The 19,525-nt window shown below is 36.1% G+C and overlaps 1 protein-coding gene across 1 annotated transcript in view; it reads right to left on the minus strand.

The window, feature by feature from the left end:
• Window positions 1-544: 544 nt before the first annotated feature.
• Window positions 545-19,525, minus strand: part of LOC126161562 (caspase-1-like) — a 135,816-nt gene continuing 116,835 nt past the window's right edge. The window contains exons 5-6 of the mRNA XM_049917502.1: window positions 15,726-15,852; window positions 545-1,321 (exon numbers count right to left, since the gene is read on the minus strand). Of these exons, the coding sequence (XP_049773459.1) occupies window positions 612-1,321; window positions 15,726-15,852 (837 nt within the window). The 3' untranslated portion in view covers window positions 545-611. The remainder of the gene's footprint in view (window positions 1,322-15,725; window positions 15,853-19,525) is intronic.

The following is a 19,525-nucleotide window of genomic DNA, read 5'->3' on the forward strand; positions in this document are numbered from 1 at the left end:
TAAAGGTTTTTCTGAATTACTAGTTCTTGTAACTTTGAGAAATTCACTTTCATTTCAGTCTCTGTTCTGTTTCTTTAACCTGCACCATTAGCAGTTGAGTAACTGAATACGGTAAAAATAACAGAAAAATATTCTATACCTTGGTGACTGTTCAAAACCAGTGTAGTTAAATCATTTTTCACAGAATATCAGTTACAGTCTTTATTTTACAGTTATGGGACAACTTTATCTATTACAAATATGTAACTAGTAAGTTATTAAATTTGACAAAGGAGTTTATTGAATTTATGAGAAAAACAATCAACTTTCACATGTTATTGTCTTGTCAAAATCTAGTTCACAACTGAAAATGTATAAAAAGTGTTTGTAACATTTCTTATTGATACTGATTGTGAAAAGTACACTGAAGCAAAGTAAAATATTGCTTTCAGTTGCAGAATTAATCTTCTGTAAATTGTAGTAAATATCTAGATTAAAAGAATGTTTGGAAATATATTATAATACACAACAATCATCATTTGATTCATTATTAGGAACTTTCTCATCAGTTTACATTTCATATTTCCATATAAAATGTAAATGGATTTTTTTTAAAAGTAGAGTTCTTACTGTTACTTTTTGTCAGAATTAACAGACTGTGAAGAACCTGACAGCTGCTTTGATTTTCCTTGAATGTTTGCAATTTGTGAGTCACTTATATTTAGAACATGAAAATACTGCCATTTTCTACCAAATTTGACAAAAAATTTTATAACTTGTTCATACAAAAACTTCCGCTTAATGTTATCCATTTTATTCCACATAGATAAATGGCTTAATATTATATTTCCTGTATCTATTGCATCTTCAGACAATAAGTTTCCTTCATAATTTAAAAACATGTCTAAGTAAGTTTTTAATTGTAGCATTACTTTATCTTCAGGCACCACAGAATATGTGCTCATAGGTGCAGGGAGTGGGGTTTCCCAGTCTTTATCAACTACAGTTTTTTTAACAGTTCTTCTCGGTGAAGGCTCCTTCTCTTTTTTTGTATGAAGATCTAGTAGAAGATCATGCATTTCATCTAATTTGCTTCTGATACCTGTTTCATTAAATTGTGGTTTCTCAGATAAATAAAACTTTCTTGTTAGAGAACTCTGAATCACTGGCATTTGCTTCCTTTCACGTATTCCACTTAACCTCACTCTTCTGGCAGCCACATTGAAGTTAACATGTGTTAGCATTGTCAGCAGATCGTATCTTTCACCATTTTTGTTTAGTTCACTACACAGCTCTTGGATGAACCAAGATCCCTCCTCAGTATCACGATATGCCACCCTACCTGTAAACAGAAACAAAATAGTGTTTATCTTTGATGTAGCCTTACATAAATTTCTACACACACTTTATAAAATTAAGGGAAGTACAAAAACTCTCAACTATTACACAAATGCATAAAACTGCATTTTTGAACTGTTAATGTATAGTCTTTATATTGCTCATAAGTTGAAAGCACTCATTTTATTCTTCATAACACAGATTATAATGAGACTGGTTGCCAATAGTGTTTGTTTCTGTTTCATAGGCAAAACTGAACAATTTCAACTTGCAAATTCTGGTAAAAGTAATTAGCAATTCACAGGATGATTAGTAACATTCACTACCCAGAGAAAATATGTTTTCTATACTCAAATCTGTGCTTTATATATTCTCATAATATTAACAGCTCTCAGCATAAGTAGATATGTGAATTACTAAATACGTGTATTTATGTGTACATGTCACTGGTCTCAATAGTGAAAATAGTTGCCAGAGCAGTGGTTATTGTGGATGCTGTATAGAAAACTAGTTAAGGCATCCATCATCAGGAACCACATAGAGCTCAAGAAGGTGTCTGCTCAAACTATGTGGACTCACACCCATGGATCTTGTGGGTTCAGCCATGGCGAGTGATAGTATGGTGACAATCATGTTCTGCATACAAGCTTCTGTGTACAGGCTGCACATGCACAGATCATCATCTCAATTTCTGCACCACTGACCAATCAATAAGGGTGATATGGATCTAAATTCCTCATCTGTGCAATGCCCCAAAGTGATAAATGAAGTGACTGTGGCAGTTGCTGGTGTGGGGGCCTGTAATGACCACCTTGTAGTGTGCCAATTTGGTAGCAATGAGGCATATGTCAAACTGCACACTGAGGTGACAATACAGCTAGTAGTGTCAGAAAGGAAGATGGACATTTGCAGGAAGACAGTCTACTCACCATCACTGGATGTGGCACAAGCTAACATAGAATCTGTCACAAAACCACCTAGTGCAAAATCTGGTTAGGAAAGTTCTGGTAGAATGTAAATAAATTAGGAGTAAAGGATACAACTTATGGAATAGTAGAAGTGCTGAGTCACTGACAAACACACAAGAAAGAATGAACCTTAAACCTAAATTATTTACTAAGTGCAAAATATGTGCTTTTGAAATTCATGTACATAACAAGCCAACTTCTGATATTTTCTTTGTGTAGAAATGAGATCATGTATGTCAGATAAATTCACATCAAAAATCTAGATCCTACTATTTTACATAAAATGTACATGTGATTTTCATACTGATGGTGTCAAGACTTGTGTGTGTGTTTCATATATATCATTTATTTACAAATGTGTGTGCCATAAAATTTATCTTGTTAGTATTATAGCATCATTTGTAATCTACACATGCACTTTGCAAATTTGGCACAGATATCTAATTTCACACAATCATTGCCCCTAATTCCAGTGCGTATCTGTGTGAATAAAGTTATATTTTTTGGCAATTTTATAACATTTATGTGTGTCGTGCATAACTTAAGATTTTCATAGAAAATTAAAGGTTATGAGCTACAGTTGCATATTCTACAAATATCAGCAGCAATGTGTGGTGCAAGAAATCATTGCTCCTTAATTACGGTGTAGGTATTTATGTACCAGTAACCAGTGCAATATTTTCATTTTTTTGATTTGTCATTGTGTTTATCCCTAGAAAGTGTTTCAAAGTGTATACCTATCATTTAAATATAGCTCTTATGAAGCTAGCTGCTGGGTGTGTTCTGCATATACTAAAAGTGTCAAATCATGCTACATTCAAACAACACTGTATGCTGTCTGCATTTGTCATAAATTTCCACTATTTTTGAGTTTGTTACTTTAGTTTGTTAGTGATCATACCCCTTAAAAAAACAAACGTGTGAATGTCTAAGTTCCAAGTAGCTTCTTAAAGGGAACTTGTAATCTTTGTTGTAGCATAACAGATCCAAAAATTAAAAGAGAATCAGAAAGTGGGGGTTTAAGTTATCAGTATACTATTCAGTAAAACATTGCACAGTCACAATGCAGCCACAATGTGAATGTTATTCTTGGGCAAGGGATGAAATAGAACTATTCATAAGCAGATGAACATTTCCCTGATTGCTGTACAGTAATTGGAAGCTACTGTGAATTGTTATGTTGAGAGGAGTACCAAGGGATACATGCAGATACCAAAGATGCCTAAAATACTATCCTCTACCTTGAATACTGTCTCTTTTGAGGGATGTAGAGGGTATATTACCACTCATGCACTTGACTATGAATGGTGTGTCAGCAGTAGGTACAGCTGGCCTCTACAGGAGGGGCATGAACCCAAAAGAATTCAGGATATGACAACCCATCCCATTAATCAACAAGTTCAACATGCTGTCTTTCACTGAAATTGGAGGACAAATAGTGGATAATGGTACCCATTAGGGAAATGGCAGTTAGTTAGTTAAATATTTCATAAATCATTTGAACTGTTCATTTATCAAAATGATGTGGAATTAGCCAGTTTACAGGATATGTAGACATGACTAGTTTTTACATTAATGAACATGTTTTTCAGTCCTATTTATGCAGCTACATTTAAAGACTACTTTTTTAATACATATTGTCTATAGAAAGAAGCTGCCCAGGTGGAATTATTTTAGGTTAGATTTAAAACTGAGCAAATTATCAAAACATAGTCTGCCATATATTGAACTCTTTTCTGAGTCGCTGACAATTTTGATAATAGGTAATAAATGGCATTTTTCCTCAAGTGTTCCAGGTATGGACATCACTGTATTTCTCAGTGGGTATACATGTTGTGATGGAGCAGTTGAAATTCCTAACTCCTTGAAGAGATACCTACAAGATAACCATGGGTGATCCTTACTGCTTGTTTTTGTGTAATCAATAGTTTCTTTCTAAGTGATGAGATACTGCAGAAAATTTTTCCATAATGCAATAATGAATGGAAAAATTCAAAATATGTTAGGAGATTGATTAATTTGTTTCCAAGACTACCAATTTCATGAAAAGAAAAGTAGCTGACCTCTGTGGTTTGTGTAGCTCAGCAAAATGCCTCTTTCAGTTCAAGTGTTCAACTAGGTGTAAACCCACAATTTTAGAGCATGCTGCTCTGTTTACCATTCATGTGCTACATTGATTGTTACTAGCAATATTTATTGCACAGGACAGAATACAGTGTGTTTTTTTCAAAATTTAGGAAGAGTCCATTGTAAGAGAACCACTTAATAATTCCCTGAAAAATATCATTAAGTCTCTTCCATTGCTTTCACTCTAATGGGATTTATTATAACACTAATATCATCTGCAAAAAGTACTGACTTTGACTGATGAATGTTCAGTCATTCACATAGAGTGTACACAAAACTGAAACTTGTGAGATCCCATTTGTTATTTTTTCACAGTCTGTAAAGTTTTCTCTCCTTCCAACACTATTTGGATAATCCAGTGCACTTTTTGCATTCTGTTCATTAAGTATGATTCATAAAAATTATTTATATAGCCATAAAATCCATACACTTAAGTTCTTCTAAAAGGGGAACAAGACAACACAATCAAATGTGTTGGAAAGATCACAAAAAATACCAGCTGGTGATAGTTTGTCATTTAAGGTTTATATTAGATGATGAGTGAATGTATGAATAGCATACTCAGTTGAGCATCCCATCTAGAATCCAAACTGTGTTATGCCAAGTAAATTGTTTCTACTTAAATGTGGAATTATTCTTTAGTATATTACTTTTTCAGATATTTTGGATAAAGATGTCAGTAAGGAAATTTGATGATAATTATTTACATCTTTCTTGTTAAAGGGGTCCAAATTGACTCACAAGGAAGTATGAAACCCAAGGAAAGAACAAATAGCACAAAAATGGGCCAAAACACATTAGATAAATGGTTGGGAAGAAACACACTCCAAGGGACAGGTAGAGGTTTTTTAGAGTAGCTGAGGGTGCCACAGGGGAATGTGTTACAGAACAAACTTATACATACACTTTAAAAGTCGTTCACCAAAATGTACAGTCTCTACCAAACAAACTTGATGAAATAAATGTACTTCTTAGGAATGAGTGGAAGGAGGTATCAGTTTTATGTTTTTGTGAGCACTGGCTAGAGAAGGACCATTTACAGTATTCAAACATAACCGGTTTCACTCTGGCAAACTACTTTTGCAGATCAATATCAAAGCTTGGAGGAAGCTGCATTTATGTAAAAGAAAACATAAACTATAAGATAATAGACTGTATACATCACTTAGGAAGCAAAAAACACTTTGAAGCCTCAGCTATTGAAATAACATCAGGAAAAACTTTAATAATGTGTGTTTACAGATCACCCAACAGCAATTTAAACATTTTCTTTAAAAAACTTGACCTTGCACTAGGGAAACTTAAAAATACTTGCAAAACTATAGTTCTGTGTGGCGATTTTAATATTGACCTCTTAACACACAGCCACCAAAGAGAAAAATTCCTTAATATTATTCAAGAATATAACCTGTGCACTAAAATAAACTCCCCTACACATGTAACAAAAACTAGTGCTACACTTATTGATCCAATCTTTGTAAACACTGACATGCACACCTCAGAAAACTTTAATACCGGCTACAGTGACCACAATGCACAGCTACTTGCCGTATGCGGAAGTGTTGATTTGTCTAGGAATGGAAGTGTTATCTACAAGAGAAAATTCAGCATGCAAAATATTGAGCACTTCAAACATATGCTAAGTACCCACTTGTGGAATAAAATCTACAACAGTTACAACACAGATGAAAAGCTGGATAATTTCATGGAAATTTACAGACATTGTTTCGAAATTGCATTTTCAAAAAAGAAAATAATTTGTAAAGGCCCCAGCAAACCCAAAACTTGGATTACATCAGGGATCAAAGTATCATGTAGAAGAAAAAGGGAACTTTTTGCACTATCAAAAACAGATAGCAGCCCAGAATTTGCTCACCACTTCAAAAAATACAAGTTAACTCTGAATCGTGTAATAAGGGAAGCAAAATTAAGGGAAAATGACAAACTTATTATGGAATCATCAAACAAAGCTAAGACAATGTGGAATACGGTACAGAGACTTACTGGAAAGGTGGAAACACACAAAAATATTGTATTGTCACAGGCGGGCAGCAAGATCACTGATCCAAAATTAATTGCTAACCACTTCAATTCTTACTACACCAATATTGCTCGTGAGTTAGCGAAGGAACAAATGGGAAAAACATCAAACAAAATATTACAGGAAATTTCTGGAAATAGTGTAACAAATACATCCATGTTCCTCCGTCCAATGGAACACCTTTATCTTTCTGTACAAGCTCTGATTTCCCTTATTTTATCATGGTGTCAACAAAATACTTTCACACTCAGAGGAGAAATTTGGTGATTGGAATTTCATGAGAAGATTCTACTGCAATGAAAAATGCCTTTGTTTTAATGGTGTCTACCCCAAATCGTGTATCATTTCAGTGAAACTCTCTCCCCTATTTTGCAATAATACAAAACATGCTGCCCTTCTTTGAATTTTTTTTATGTACTCCATCAATCCTTTCTGGTTTATGTTTTGTTAAGTAGGAAGACACTTGTGGGAGATGCAGTGACTAGTACACTTGTTTCAGGGATGCCATCGAAACCGTACTTCAAGTTAAACAGCTGTAGAAGATACAAAGAGAGGTGCATCTGTCCCCTTAGTGGATTGGTACAGTCAGCCTTTGGCCGTGGAGCGGTGTGGTGCGTTATGTCCCAGCCACTCCATGTGGGTGCAGCCCCGAATCCTCCCGTGGTCAGAAAAATGGTACCGTATTCTCCCAAGCCCGCAAGAGTCTGAAAAACGATGGGACCAAATCCTCCCGTTTGAAGCAGTTAGCAGTTCTAAACGTTATGAATACTCCAAGCAGGCAAATGAAAGCATATGAAGTTACAGTAGGCCATGTGGCAGTATTCTAAAAGAGGATGGACAAGCATAGTTTAGGCAGTCTCCTTAGTGGATCTGTTACATTTTCTAAGTGTCCTGCCAATAAAACACATTCTTTGATTAGGCTTCCGCACGACATTTTCTATGTGTTCCTTCCAATTTAAGTTGTTTGTAATGGTAGTTCCTAGGTATTTAGTTTAATTTACAGCCTTTAGATTTCATAGATTTATTGGGTTACTGAAGTACCGAAGTTTAACGGATTCCTACTATCACTCATGTGGATGACTTCATACTTCTCATTATTTAGGATCAATTGCCAATTTTTGCAGCATATAGATAGCTTTTCTAAATCATTTTGCAATTTGTTTTGATCTTCTGATGAGTCTATTAGTCAATAAATGACAGCATCATCTGCAAACAACCTAAGATGGCTGTTTGGATTGTCTCCCAAATCGTTTATATAGGTAAGGAACAGCAAAGGGCCTATAACACTACCTTGGGGAATCACTTCTGATTTACTTGATACTTTCCATCAATTACTATGAACTGTGAACTCTCAGACAGGAAATCACGAATCCAGTCACACAACTGAGATGATATTCCATAAGCATGCAATTTCATTACAAGCTGCTTGAGTGATACAGTGTGAAAAGCTTTCTGGAAATCCAGAAATGCGGAATCAGTCCAAAATCCCTTGTCAATAACACTCAACACTTCATGTGAGTAAAGAGCTAGATATGTTTCATAAGAATGACGTTTAAATCCACGTTGACTGTATGTCAAGAGGCCATTTTCTTCAAGGTAATTTATAATGTTCGAACACAGTATATGTTCCAGAATCCTGAGGCATATTGATGTTAATGATATGGGCCTATAATTTAGTGGATTACTCCTACTAACTTCCTTGAATATTGGTGTGACCTGTGCAGCTTTCAAGTCTTTGGGTACAAATCGTACATCGAGCGAATGGTTGTATATTCAATCCTTTCTGGTTTATGTTTCGTTAAGTAGGAAGACACTTGCGGGAGACACAGTGACTAGTACACTTGTTTCAGGGATGCCATCGAAACCGTACTTCAAGTTAAACAGCTGTAGAAGATACAAAGAGAGGTGCATCTGTCCCCTTAGTGGATTGGTACAGTCAGCCTTTGGCTGGAGCTACTGCATCAGCATACTCTGAAAGGAACCTAATTGGTATACAGTCTGGACCAGAAGACTTGCTTTTATTATGTGAATATCTACTTCTATGTTACTCATGTTGGCAGCTGTTCATGATTCAAATTATGGCATATTTATTTCATCTTCTTTGGTGAAGGACTTTTGGAAGGCTGTGTTTAGTAACTCTGCTATGGCAGCAATGTCCTCAACAGTGTCTCCATTGCTATCATGCAGAGAAGGCATTGACTGTGTCTTGCCACTAGCATACTTCACAAATGACCAGCATCTCTTTGGATTTTCTACCAGGTTTTGAGACAAAGTTTTGTTATGGAAATTATTATAAGCATTTTGCATTGAAGTCCACTCTAAATTTTGAGATTCTGTAAAGGATCACCAATCTTGGACATTTTGCATCTATTTAAATTTGGCATGGTTTTTTCATTGTTTCTGCAACAGTGTTTTGTTCCCATTTTGTGTACCATGGGGGATCAGACCTGTTGTTTGATAATTCTTTGATATAAATCTCTAAGTTGCTGCTGATACCATTTCTTTGAATTCAAGCCACATCTGGTCTACACTTACATTGTTAATTTGAAAGGAGTGGAGAATGTGTCTCAGGAAAGCATGAAATGAATTTTTATCTCATTTATTGAAAAGGTATATTTTTTGTTTATTTTTGGAGGATTTGGGTGTTACAGCATTCTATCTTGCTATGACAATCCTGTGTTCACTAATCCCTGTATCCATTTTGATGCTCGTTATTAACTCAGGATTATATGTTGCTAAGAGGTCAATTGTCTTTTCACAACCGTTTACTATTTGCATGGGCTCATAAACTAACTGCTTGAAATAATTTTCAGATGATGTTCTATGCATACCTCCAGAATTAAACATATTTTTGCCAACATATTAAGGGTAAATTAAAGTCACTACCAACTGTAATTGTACGAGTCGGGTACGTGTTTGAAATCAAACTCAAGTTTTCTTTTCGCGACAAGATAAACTACTACTAACAGCAACAAACACACCACTGCCAACTGTGCTTAGCCTATCCTTTTGGAACACCATTAGGTTCCTCACAAAATTTTTGGCTGAGCTCATCTCTGGTTGTAGTCAGTTTTCAGTGTCTATAACAATTTGAGCTTCAGTGCTTTCTATTAGCACTTGGAGCTCTGTTGCTTTCGCAACACAGCTATGAGAATTTACAACTGTTATATCGATAGTTCCTGTATCTACATTCTTCCTGTATTCAGCCAGCACCCTTAGTGAGTGAAGCTCTTTTTGTGTTTTCCTGAGACCCTCTAACCTAAAAAGAAACACCCATTCCAGGCCACACAGTCCCTGCTACCCGTGTAGCTGCCTCCTGCATATCATGGACTCCTGTATACAATTTTAACCTTGAATTTTAATTGTGACTTAGTACAATCTTCCTTTGAGATGAAACCCAGACCCTAAAGCTGTCTCTGTCATTTACTTATCCAGCCAGATGTTCAAGCACAGCCTTGTCATCAAACTTTGAATGAAAATTCTTGTTCTCATGTTCATAACAATCAGTTCCAAAGATTCTCACGTGATACAGGTTGCCTAATGCTCATCCATATCCAAGGCTGGTTTAAGACCCAAGTGATACACATTGATGCTTATGGCATGAAGCTAAGAGGGGCTCTAAAGGTGCTACAGTTGTAAGATTTTTATACACAAGATACTACCATTAGTACTGAATGCTTGGGGCACCAAGCTGAAAGGATCACCAGGAGCCCATAACTGCAAGATTTGTATACATTGTATGTAACATAACAAATACTAGCAAAACCTCACATGGGTGAGTGTATGATGGAAAAGGGGAGAAGGGAGGGGGAAGGAGATGCCAAATGTGAAGTCACTTGCATATGGAAATGTTCTCAAAACCATCCCTGTCCATACTGCAGTTTATAAGAAGTTTTGTTTGCAGCAGAGTACTTCCTACTGTGATTCAAAAGTTATCTACTAGTATGCTTGCTTCTGCCCACAGTTATTTTGGGATTTTACTATGGTTCAACAAAGAATGTGCACCCTCCACGATATAGTAACCACAGCAACATAGTTTTCGTGTGGTGTGCAGGGTGGCTGTGCTCTATGCCTCTGTTTTCCTGTACTTATGAGACTTTTTTCTTATAATCGAACTCTCCCCTTCCCCTCCCCCTCCCCCTCCCCCTCCTCAACCCCCTCCCCCTCTCATGTGACACACCTGAACTATTTGATAACATGACAATTTGTCTTAGTTCCATTTAAAAACTGTGTCAGGATAAGCTTCATTCTTCTGCTTTAGTAACAAAACTTTACAAAATTTGCTAAATTCATTTTTAAAATTTACATAGTAACTAGCTTTTCCAAGAAATTTTATAGACATAAGTCCATTTACATTGGCATGAATTTGTTCACTGGCAGTAATTGGTCAAATTGTTAGATTACTTAATGGCATTCAATGAATTTTTCCCAGTATACATCCATAACAGAATTCTTCTTTGCTCCAACCCACATTGTTGTTCATCTGCTTCTTGACAATTTTCATGTGTTGTTTGTGCTGATGACTAAATCTCTCATGATAAACTGGCAGCATATCTGATAATGTCACCAAATCCACTTGGACTGATTGTGCTGGTTTAATTGTGTATACATCAAGAACATAGTCACCACAGACATAATGACCAGTTAGCATTTCCCCACTCACTTTGTCTTCAGTTATAGCATTTATTCAACTATATTTGAATTTTAACAAATCCTGTCTGTGAGTCAACATTCTTACACCTGAAACTTCCTGGCAGATTAAAACTCGGGACCTTTGCCTTTCGAGGGCAAGTGCTCTACCAATTGAGCTACCCAAGTATGACTCATGACCTGTCCTCACAGCTTTACTTCCACCAGTACCTCATCTCCTAGCCTCTAAACTTCACAGAAGCTCTCCTGCGAAACTTGCAGAACTAGCATTCCTGGAAGAAAGGATATTGCAGAGACATAGCTGGGGAATGTTTCCAGAATGAGATTTTCACTCTGCAGTGGAGTGTGTGCTGATATGAAACCTCCTGGCAGATTAAAGCTGTGTGCCGGACCGAGACTCATGACCCATGCTCACAGCTTTACTTCTGCCAGTACCTCATCTCCTACCTTCCAAACTTCACAGAAGCTCTCCTGCAAAACTTGCAGAACTAGCTCTCCTGGAAGAAAGGATACTATGGAGACATGGCTTTGACACAGCCTGGGGGATGTTTCCAGAATGAGATTTTCACTCTGCAAAGTGGTTAAAAATTACGGTTAGTAATGCTCAACCCAAACAGCAGATATTATGGAGATAAACATTCAACTGAATGAAATACATAATTGAAGCATAACACATATTTAGATGTTTTAAACAGAATATATTGTCTGTAATGTAAAAAATGGTTATTACAAAAGATTATAAAAGAAGATACAAAAGAGATAAAGTAATTATTATAAAAAAGACTGTACAATATGTAGCACAAAATGTATGAAATGGTTAATAAAAAAACAGAAACTTTAAGAGCTTTGGCCATTCTGAACATGACAACAAACATGACTTCATTCTAAGTAAGAAATTTGTAACATCTATGTGGGCCAAACTGATAGAATTCCATCCATAGTGGAATATGTATGGAATTCTAGGAGGCTGTTATAACATTTTAGAGTGCTGATCAGATATTTAAAACCTGAATCCAGTAAGGCACTGAGCAGTGCAATAACTGATTCTGTGTATCATGTTCTTCACTAAACATTTGTACACTTAGTTGTTGCATGTAAACCTCATAATTTAAAGAATAAACAATGGAATACTATCTTTGATACCTCTAGTTGTATAGTAACACAATGTTAAAATATTCTATTTATGTTCTTACAATTAGCAAAGTGAATAAAGGTTATTTAGCAGACTGCAGTTACAACTACATTTTCAATGTGCAAACATCCCACACTAAAGCATTGTGGACCAATTTAAACACAAATATTACTCAATATACTTTGATAATGAACACAACTTCTGCATGAGGCTGAACAGCCATCTTAACTGCTACAGAATGCATATTTATAAAGAGTAAGTACCTCTTAAGTGTTTATAAATCATCAGAAAGCTTAGATGAGAGAGTAGTTGCAATGCACTTTAAATCTTGTTGAGGTTCAAGACAAATATTCAGTACTTGTGGTCAGCTTTGACCAGTGATGTAATATTAATGGCTTGTGTCAGATCACCTTATGGTCGATATTTTCACAGTTTGTTTGTTAGTTGGTGAAACCCATGAATATCCAAGCAAAAAAATTACAGAAATACAATTTATAGTCTCTGTGTTTAACAGTACAATGAACATTACTCTAGCACTTCTCTTAAATACTCTCATGACAAGACTACTTTTGCGCATTTATTTATCTCTGAAAGTCACTTTCTAAGTTTAACATATTAATTTAATTAATGCAAAAAGTCAAATAGAATTCTAATGTCAATGGTTCTAAAAACTGAGTGTGCATTAAAATCTCAAACTGCAGTGCAATTTAAATATTTCATATCTCAGTAATAACTCAATCAGCAAGTTTAACAAGGGATAAAGAGGAACATTTGGCACTAGTCCTTGGATTTGACCTGTGACTGATCTGTAGTATAGCCTGAGTTCTAGGTTAGGTTGTGATTTTGTGAAACCATGAAATGTGTGTGTGTGTGTGTGGGGGGGGGGGGGGGTGCGGGGGGGGGAGGGGGGGGGGTTGGGGACGTACAGGAAACAACAATGTGGTTGTGGTGACAGACTGATCTGTAGCTTAGCCCAAGGTCTAGGTTCCACTGGCCTGTTACAGTTTGGCTATGAGTTGGTGATAACAACAAATGTGGGAAAAAAAAACAAAAAAAAAAAAACCTACTAGTTGTGATGGACTGATCTATGACTTAGTCTACTTGAAAAATATTGCCACTAATGTCATGTTATAGTTGCTATGTTGTTTATGACTTTTGTTGCATGTTTCCTAAGTCACAAGTTGAATCCAAGGACTAGTGCTAAATATTCCTCTTTATCCATTGTTAAACTTGCATTTTGAATTATTATCAAGATATGAAATATTTAAATTGCATTGCAAGTTGAAATTCTAAAACACACTTGATTCTTAGAAGTGTTGTCATTAAAATTATATTCGAATTTTTGCACTATGAAATTAATATATTAAACTTAGAAAACGACTTTCAGAGAGAAATAAATGTACAAAAGACTTTCACATAAGAGTTTTCAAGACAACTTCTGGGGTAATGGTCACTGTACTGTTAAACACAGAGACTATAAATTGTATTTCTGTAATTAATGATCATTACATAAGTATGTAATCAGTACATGGAAATAATGAATATTTGTTTAATTTTTATCATTTGTTTAATTTTTATCATAAATATTGTTTTCCATAACATAATATTAGTCAGTGTGTTATTCAGTTTGTTCATTCAGTTAATGAGTCATCATCTAGCATTCAATAAAACTAAACTCTGCACAAACAGGCCATGAAGGCCCAACAGTACTGACCGGCTGCCATGTCATCCTCAGCTCACATGCGTCACTGGATGCGGATATGGCGGGCCACGTGGTCGGCACACTGCTCACCCAGCTATATGTCAGTTTATGAGACTGCAGCCATTACTTCTCAATCAAGTAGCTCCTCAGTTTTCCTCACAAGGGCTGAGAGCACCCCGCTTGCCAATAGCACTTGGCAAACCGGATGGTCACCCATCCTAGTGCTAGCCCAGCCCGACAGTATTTAATGTTAGTGGTCGGATGGGAACCAGTGTTACCACTGCGGAATGGTAGTTGGTGCTCTAGCAATCAATGAGTGAATGAATATGTTAATTATCTGCATTGTACTTGTTAAAATTCAGTAGGTTACTAAGGGCCTATGTGAGTTGCTGATCTTCATGTGTCTAAAGATATAAATGTAAATGAAATAAAAATGAACATCAAAAGTGTTGTGATAAATTATTATTAACTCTTTACATAGCCTAATAACCATCAGAAGGAGACTGGTGTACATGAAAACCTATGAGATTTATTATGTGCTCAGTTTGGTAAATTTACACAATGACCTTCACTAACATCTATCACTCCAATTCTATCACTGAGAGTAGGTGATCCATGACTTTGCAACACTGAATTTTTATGGTGAATAATCACCTAAGTTGTGTATGTTGTGTCCTATCATTCTTTTCATTTTGTATCTCATTCACTTAACATGGGATTCGCCTAAGTTGTGTATGTTGTGTCCTATCATTCTTTTCATTTTGTATCTCATTCACTTAACATGGGATTTTGAGGAACTTATTCTACGTATTCAAATTTTTAGTTCATATTCATTGGATGAGAAATGGTTATATTTCATCCAGCCATACTGATTTAAGTTAACTGTGGTTATCCTAAAGAATTTAATGTGAACTAATATCAGGATGACTTCTTTTATGACCATGATTGGTTACAGTTGAGTTAGTTCCCTTTATCTTGAATGACCACTTTATCAATGGCATTTTAGACTTTAATCTTTCATTCTTCTTTAAAATATATAGAAACTTTCCACATCTTCATTTCTCTGATACTTCCTATTAGTCCTTGTAAACTCCTTCCTATTTAGTCCCTGCAGATATACCCTATGATTTAATATGATTTAAGCAAAATGAGATCCAATGTCATATTGTGAGTCATATTACAATAAACTCTTTTACGTAGTTATAACCTAATAGAACAATAAGAATAATCAAATTTTTGACAGTATGCTGTCCAGCTGCATTATGGTGTAATAGGATAGACAAAAAAATCTACTCACCAGGCAGTAGCTGGAAAAGACACAGTATTAAAGTTTTCAAGCTTTCATGCCTAGTGGCTCCTTCCTCTGGAAGAAGGGGAAAGAGGGTGATGGAAAAGGACTGATGAGGTTTAGGAAAAGGGGAAGAGTTCAGAAAGGTCACTCAGAATCCCAGAACAGGGGAGACTTACCAGATGGGATGAAAGCAAAGACTCCCCCAATCTGGGTTTCTGGGTGACATTTCCAAATTCTACCCCTTCTCCTAAGCCTCACCAGTCCTTTTCCTGAACCCCTCTTCCTTCCCCTTCAGCCAAAAGAAGGAGCCATTGGGTCAAAAAGGTTGCAAACTTCAATATTTTTATAAGCGTGTTCTCCCACCATTGCTTGGTAAGCAGATTTTTTATCTATCCACTTACATTACATTTTTGAAAATTGATTAATTCTATGTTGTTGTTATGATTTCATGTACTACAATAATTTAACATCTCTAGCAGAATTAAAATTTTACAAACCTTCATATGTGCTGTAGAACACTAAAATATCTGCTTCCTCAGGAACTGAAAACACATTTGATTCAGAGGAATCTGCTTGAATGTTAATTGTTCCAGCAGCAACAGATGTTTTGTCTCCTCTACATGCCTTGAGAAATAAAGCAAAGAATAATAAATTAGTTATGAACAGACAGGACATTTTTATGCAAAGAATAATAAATTAGTTATGAACAGACAGGACATTTTTATGCAAGTGTAAGTCTGAGAAATGATATTTATAAGCAGTTTTTCTCATTTTATCCACCTCTGGTTGGTGATTGGTCAGCATGATGGAATGTCATACCTAACGGAGGTTTGATTCTTGGCTGGGTCGGAGATTTTCTCTGCTCAGGGACTGGGTGTTGTGTTGTCCTTATCATCATCATTTCATCCCCATCAATACACAAGTTGCCAAAGTGGTGTCAACTCGACAGGCTTGCACCAGGCGAATGGTCTACCTGACTGGAGGCCCTTGTCACATGGCATTTCCATTTACCCAATTTAATAAAGCTACACTCTGTTAGCCTTGTTTTACTTATGTTAATGTTCATCTCACAACCTCTTCTGAAGACACCACCCATACCATTCAACTAATCATTTGATCCTGACATCTCTGACTGAATTACAATTTCATTGGTAAATCTTAAAGGTTTTTATTCTCGCTGAATTTTAATTCCTTTCCAGGTATCTCTTTGGTTTTCTTTACTGGTTGGACATCGTACAGATTGAATAATGTGCAGCACAGGCTACCCTATCTCACTCTTTTCACAATAGCTGCCTCCCTTTCATATCCATCAACTCTTGTAATTCAGTCTGGTTTATACACGGGTCATAGATAGCCTTTCACTCCTTGTATTTTATCCCTGGTAACTACGGTATTCCATTATCATTATTTGATTTCATGTTGATACCTCTGTAGGCTACTTACTTGACCTGAAATCCTGTTCTTCCTAGCACCACATTTCACTAATTCTCACTACATCCCTTCAACCAATCCATTTCTCTTTTCAAATTCTTTAAACTATCAATAAGTTTAAGGTGTCTAACATTTATTGACCCATAGATAATAGATTAATTTTTTCTGATGACAACATCTCCTGAGTGCTCCCCACCTGGAGATCACAATGGGGGACTATTTTACTTACTTAATCAGAACAGGATGTTTTAATAGCTGTAGTTTCCCCCTGCTTTTACCTGTCCTCAGCACCCACAAGCAAGACACTACTGGGGCTAATATTGCAAAGCCAGATCAATCTGTAATCCAGGCTATTACCCCTAAATAATTGATTCCTGACAAAATAATGTAACTGGATCCATCAAAAATCAATTTTTGAACTCCGCTCCTTTTCCTGAGATCACAGAGGGAGACCAAAAGATGAATACAGTAAGCAGATTCAGAGAGATGTAAGTTGCAGTAGTAATTCCAAGATGAAGAAGCTTGACCAGGAAAGAATAGCATGGAAATCTGCAACAAACCTGTCTTCAGACTGAAGACCATAACAACAGTAACCCCTTTTCCTAAACCTCTCCAGTTCTTTTCCTTCACCCCTCTTCCGTCCTCTTCAACCCTTCTGCTGAAAGAAGGAGCCACTGGTTCTGCAACTTGCATACCTGAAACCTTTTTTTATATGTGCGTTCTCCTAGCACCACTTGGTGAGTAGATTTTTTTTTATCTATCCTATTGCATTATATTGTCAAAGACTTTTATCCCTGTAACTACTGACTAAGCTGCAACCTCTCTGCACAAACCATATGTTAGTCTGACCTGTATACACCTACCACTCTAGCATAGCATGGCTATCTGCATTGTTGAGGAACATGAACCAACTCACAATAGCAAGGCATATGATTCGGGGGCAGAGAGAAACATCATATTCATTATACTGGGTGTTGCAAAGTCTTTGCATCAAACATCTAAGGGTGACAAATCACATCATTGGGTACAACTTTCATTAGTGTCAAAATATTTGTTGATGCTTTTGAGCAATGCTAAGTCTCCTTTAGTATTTGCCAGCCCTGGGTTGATGAGATTTCACCAAAATAGTGGTGTCTACTAACCAGGTGAGCTGCATATTACCTACCTTGTAAACTGATAGAGTGATTTTCAACAAGATAACCTAAGGAATGAAAGTCTCTAAATGGAGAAAGACATCTTTCATGTGGAGCAGACAACTGGATTATGGGCAACTCACAAGCCATGCACATGAAGCAGGGTCCCTATGCTGTGCTGCCTGTCTGGGGCATAGCTAATACCAAAGATGCCTAGTGTCACCAGGAAGCATCAGCAAAATTTTGTCTCTAAAGAAAGTTGTTCCCCATGATGTAATATATCATCCCTAGATGTTTGATACAAAGACTTGATAACACCCCATACAAATAAGTTTGGCAAATAATTATTTCTTTCAGAGTTTTATATGTATAAGTAATTTTTACCTTGTACAGTACTGTAATAACAAACAAATTTGTGGTGGGTGGCAGCAGAGTAATGTTTGAGAAAATTACCAGCACTGACATATGTATCATATGAAGGGCCGAGACAGAATTGATAAATGCTAAAAGTGAAACACAAACTCACATTCAAGAAAGGCTTATAAATATTTTTGGGGAAACTGCAATGGAAATCAGTGCATCTGCTCAATTTTTCACTGTGTGGAGCCTGCAGAGTGTATGCTGTTGACCGATCACAAGTATAGTGACTGATGTGCCACTGCAGTGATGACACCAAAACATCTGGTGTGCATATAACACTGTATGTAGTGACTGTTGAGTAGTACCACATTGACTGATTTTAATTTTTTCCCATCTGACTAAATTATGCACAGTGTGTACTCGCAAAATAAAACAAGGCAGCATCTTACCAAGAAATCTTAAAATATAGCTAATGCTTCATAATTCGAAATGAATAATGAAAAAATATGATAAGGAGCATTATAACAAATGTTTCTCCGTTCTTACATATTATGGTGTTAATACCATAAGATACTGTTGTTATGTGCTTATTCACAACCACTCATTCATGTAACTATCCACAGTACATCAAGCATAAACTTTATGTAGTTGTATAATTATTTACACTATAAAATTTGTCATGCATTAAATAGACCTTTTGGATGCTCTTCTTGCTCATAATATCTTTTAGACTCTTTGTCAGACATTTTATTAATTGATCATCTTAGGTCAGAGAGCTTTCTGCAGGAAACCTTAGTCTATGAGTAACATTTTCTGCAGAAAGTACATCTTTGTATAAAAGGACAATGGGCAAATGGTCTAAGCAAGCACTGGCCCTGCAGTGCGTGTAGACAGACAATGTACACAAGCCACATTGTCACCTTTATGTATGGGGATGCTGCACTCTCTGCTGAAGCACATAGAGAATGCAGGTTTACTTTTATAGCCATCACACGGGTAATTGTATGTAACAGCATTCTAAGATCAAAAGATTACTAAGGAAAAAAAGAGAGATATGATGATGCAAAACTACTTTTGAGAAGTTTATAGATACGTAAATGGGGATGTCAATATTTGGATCATTACTAATAAAGAACAAAATCAGTCACATGTAACCACTTTCTAGAATCATCTGAAAAGCATTTATGCAAGACTGAGTTTATTCTGTAGTAGGAATGGTTCAAATAGTCCTTTTCTGCACTAAGAAAAGATTTTTTTTTTGCGTTACTGCTGATGGAGTTTCCCCATATTGTAATTTCTGATGTTCACATAATATTTAATCCATTATGCTGCATGTCCACAAATGCCACATACTTTAAGTATTTCTACTGTAA

Source organism: Schistocerca cancellata, chromosome 2, assembly GCF_023864275.1.
Source record: "Schistocerca cancellata isolate TAMUIC-IGC-003103 chromosome 2, iqSchCanc2.1, whole genome shotgun sequence".
NCBI classification, from domain to species: Eukaryota; Metazoa; Arthropoda; class Insecta; order Orthoptera; family Acrididae; genus Schistocerca; species Schistocerca cancellata.